Raw genomic sequence first — 3,714 nt, forward strand, 5'->3', positions numbered from 1 at the left:
CGCGTCGGGGCAGAGCTGCTTTGCAGGCTCGCCGGTGCAGCTATTAGATGCCTCTTGTTGGTTTGGTTTGGTTTTTTCTTGGACAACCCGAGCATCCAGGAAAGCCAAAGCTAGCAAATAGCTACCGGCCATGCCTGGGGCTTCTGTAAACTGCCATGCGCAGTGTTCAGGTTGAAAATAATCCCCCGGTGAGTTGCATTAAGTGTAGGAAGAAATTACTGACTCACAGTTACGTGGTGACTCCACCTTGGAGCTGGAAACTGCAGCCCAAACTCTTCGCTCAGGCCAGCGCTTTAAGGGATGAAGTTTTCCTGCGATTTCAGGGTCAATACTCACAATTAATGGCAGCCTTGACGCGATGGAGAAGTTCCTCCCTGTTCAAATGGAGTAAAAAGGGAAGCTGAGCAGGCTTAAACAGCAAGAGAAAATCCACTTTTTAGCATTGCAGCTTTCTGTGAACTACAGACAGGCAGCCCTTGGAATCTTGGTAACTATTTAACTTACTAAAGCCATTTGAACTTACTAAGCCAACTGATGTTTGGCCCATCTACTTTATAGTTTTGTTAATGCTGCAGAGCTTGTTTACAAAACATAATACACGTCTCCCTGTCGAAGCAGGGCTTGGTCTTGGTCTGGCGGGGATTTGAATGTGTGGTGTTCTGAGTTAGGACAGTGAAAAGCTTTTAGATGGGGAGGGATGATTTTTAAGAACGCTAAACCCAAAGTAACTCAAATACTTTCAGCCTGCTGAGATAGGAACAGTTTCCTGCCTGATAAGTGACAAATTGCCCGTATAGCTGTGAGATAAAACGCCCACAGCAGCTATTGCCTGCGGTACTTGGTGCTGGCTGTGGCACCGCAGAGATAAGGGAGAGCTTGAAGGTCTCTTTACCCAGTGGGGGTTCTGGCACCCACCAAGGCTGCTGGGCTGCCCTGGGGGCTGCTGGAGGAGCCCCCCGCAACCAGCCTCTGCTTGATTCCCCACAGTCGCAGCCCCGATCAATGCAGCCTTCGTCTTCCTTTCCCTGGGGACGGTGTCAACTGTCTCCTTCCTGGGCAGAGCTGCTGCCGAGGTGCAGGACCCAGCGACCTTTAAAGGGAGGTCCCTGCTCTCATTTCACGTGGCTGAGCCTGGGTCAAAGGTGAGCCAGTTCCTACATCTGGGTGAGGGGGCAGAGGAGATAAAGCATCAGGTGGGGCAGGCATGTCCTGCTGGGACCAGTGTGATGCTGCTTAATGCTTAGTGGGGAGGGGGTAGATGATCAAGGGCTGGGTTTCAGCCCTGCTGTTGCCTCACATGGAGCCGTGGTGTAGGGGGCAGGCACAGCTCTGAAAATGGATCTGAAAATGTATCTCGCCCTTTGCCTTGCAGCCTTTCACCAGGAGTGAGATCATCGGCTTCACCATCGGCTCCATCTCCTCCGTGCTGTACCTGTGCTCCCGAGTCCCCCAGATCTACACGAATGTGAGTGCCACCCTGGGAGCAGGGCAGGATGGCAGCCCCGTCCCAGGGAGCCCCTGGGGTCCTGAGGCTTCAAACTGCAGAGGGACAGTGGGATCATCTTTCTCTTTGCTCACAGGTCCCAGGTCCCCATCTCAAATATTTCATAAGGGACTATTTTTCTGTGTTTCTGCTACAAAACCTGATTCGTTTTCCTCCCATCCCTTTAACATACCAATATTTTGAGGGTGGGGCTTTCATTCTGTCTTTGTGTACAAGCAAAAGGGGAACTAAATGGCTCTTGGCATTGAGTCACCACCTTTCTTCTGGTTTTTTGGGGGTGGGGGCAGGTGATTTAATACTACTTTCCTGTGAGATTTCAGAGAGCTGCACTCAAGCTCTTCTCTCTCTGGCCCATCTTCTTCCAGTACAAGAGAAAATCCACCGTCGGGGTCTCCTACTCCCTCTTTGCCCTGGTGATGCTGGGGAACTCACTCTACGGCCTCAGCGTCCTCCTCAAGAACCCCGAGCCGGGGCAAGGCGAAGGCGACTACGTCCTGCACCACCTGCCCTGGCTGGTGGGCAGCCTGGGCGTCCTCTCCCTCGATGTGGTTGTATCCTTCGCCCACCGGTGCTCTCCCCCGGGATTGCATCCCGCCGGCAGGGCTTTGCCGGGAGCAATCCCGTCTCGGGGTTAGGCAGGAGCGGGTGGGTTGATGCTGCTGAGCACTGCTTTAAGCTGTGCTCCTCGGTAATTTATGATGTTGAAACAGCTGAGCGCTTCAGACCCTTGTCTGCATTAAGCTCGTTGTCCTGTTTCCACCTCTCCGGACACAAACAGGTGGTGAGATCCAGTGTTTCCCGTAGATCCCTCCTTGCTTGTGTGAAGAGCCTTAACCTCTTCTCAGATCTCCTTCCAGTTCTTTGCCTATCGGAGAAGAAGACCCAGTACCCATGAAGAGAGGGATGCTCTTCTCAGTGACAGCCTGGAGAGCTGACAAAGGGACCTGCGCCAGAGCGGGAACGGGAGGATGCAGACGGAAAAGGTGGCCTTAACATTGGGAAATCCGGCCCCTCTGTCCTGGTGACTCTTTGGAGAAGAGCCAAGGGGTGACACGTGCTGCTAAGACCCAGGCCCCGCCAGGTGGCAGAGGATACTGCTGAGGGACCTTGTGCCTTTTTGATACCAATGATGCCATCGGGATTAACAGGGAATTACTTGATACCTCAGAAGGTCGCTTCTCACGGCCCCCAGTCCCTTCTGCCTTACCTGCTGTCTCTGAAGTGTGATCTGGAGTTCCCCTGGTACCAGCAAACATGAGAAGAGCCTCGGGGGGCTGCAGGGAGGGGACAGAGGTGACAAAGATGGGCACCCCATACCTCTGTGGGCCTCGCGACTCCACCACTGAGCTCCTTCCGGAAGATAAGGCAGTGACTTGGAGCCAGTCCAGAAGGAAGGAGCAGCTTAACCAAAGGGGTTTGCTCCGCACAGACCTATTTTAATTAGCACAGCTGGCACGTCTATAAAACAAATCCTTGCCCCATGTGCCTCCTTTGGTTTTATTTTGCTGGTTCACCTGGCACCTCCTGCCTCGTTCTTAAGGCACCTCATAATCCCCGTTTCTCCAACTTCTCAGTTTTTGCCTCACCTGCGTTTTAATTGTACAGGTTTCTTGGGGAGGTTTCTCCATCACCAGGTTAGCTGCAGAGGCCGTTCCCGTCAGAAGATGCTTGGTCTGGGTTTTGGCCAGCACGGTGGCTCTTTGACTGAAGGACCAGGAGCAGGGCTGGTTTGGGAAAAGCCTCGTCCCTGGCACAAAAATGCTTTCGGGTGAGCAGGGGAGGGCGGAGGCAGGGGATGGGCTCCTGCCCCCATGCCCGGCTCTTTCTTCTGGGGAGGAGCCACCAGAACTCGCTGGGAAAGCGGGAGGGAAAGGCAACACAAAGCTTGTAGGCCCTTCAGGGAAAGCTCACACAACCTGGCCTTGTACAAACAAGGACTTTCCTTTCCTGCAGTCACTCTTTTTTCCTCTCCCCCTTCCTTGTTCTCCAGCTACTTCCCCAATACCCAGCGCTTCCCCACTGCCCACCCGGCACCTTGCGCCCCGCCCTTTTTGAGGTTACCTGTATGATCACATCTTCACAATTCCTCAGCCAGTGCCGTGGCATTTCTCCTTCCCACTATTTGGAACTGAGCTGTTGGTTTTCAGAAAGAAAAAATATTTTTTCATGCTCTTTTGACCCCTACCCCCCATAAAAAAAAAAAAAAAACA

At 53.1% G+C, this 3,714-nt stretch overlaps 1 protein-coding gene across 1 annotated transcript in view; it reads left to right on the forward strand.

Annotated features, from left to right (window-relative positions):
* The window catches only part of PQLC2 (PQ loop repeat containing 2), a 4,086-nt gene extending 1,647 nt beyond the window's left edge, over positions 1-2,439 (forward strand). Inside the window, exons 4-7 of the mRNA XM_009871798.1 lie at positions 988-1,142; positions 1,373-1,465; positions 1,870-2,055; positions 2,350-2,439. Coding sequence (XP_009870100.1) covers positions 988-1,142; positions 1,373-1,465; positions 1,870-2,055; positions 2,350-2,439 — 524 coding nt within the window. The remainder of the gene's footprint in view (positions 1-987; positions 1,143-1,372; positions 1,466-1,869; positions 2,056-2,349) is intronic.
* Positions 2,440-3,714: the final 1,275 nt, after the last annotated feature.

Source organism: Apaloderma vittatum, unplaced genomic scaffold (genome assembly GCF_000703405.1).
Source record: "Apaloderma vittatum isolate BGI_N311 unplaced genomic scaffold, ASM70340v1 scaffold18116, whole genome shotgun sequence".
Lineage (NCBI taxonomy): Eukaryota > Metazoa > Chordata > Aves > Trogoniformes > Trogonidae > Apaloderma > Apaloderma vittatum.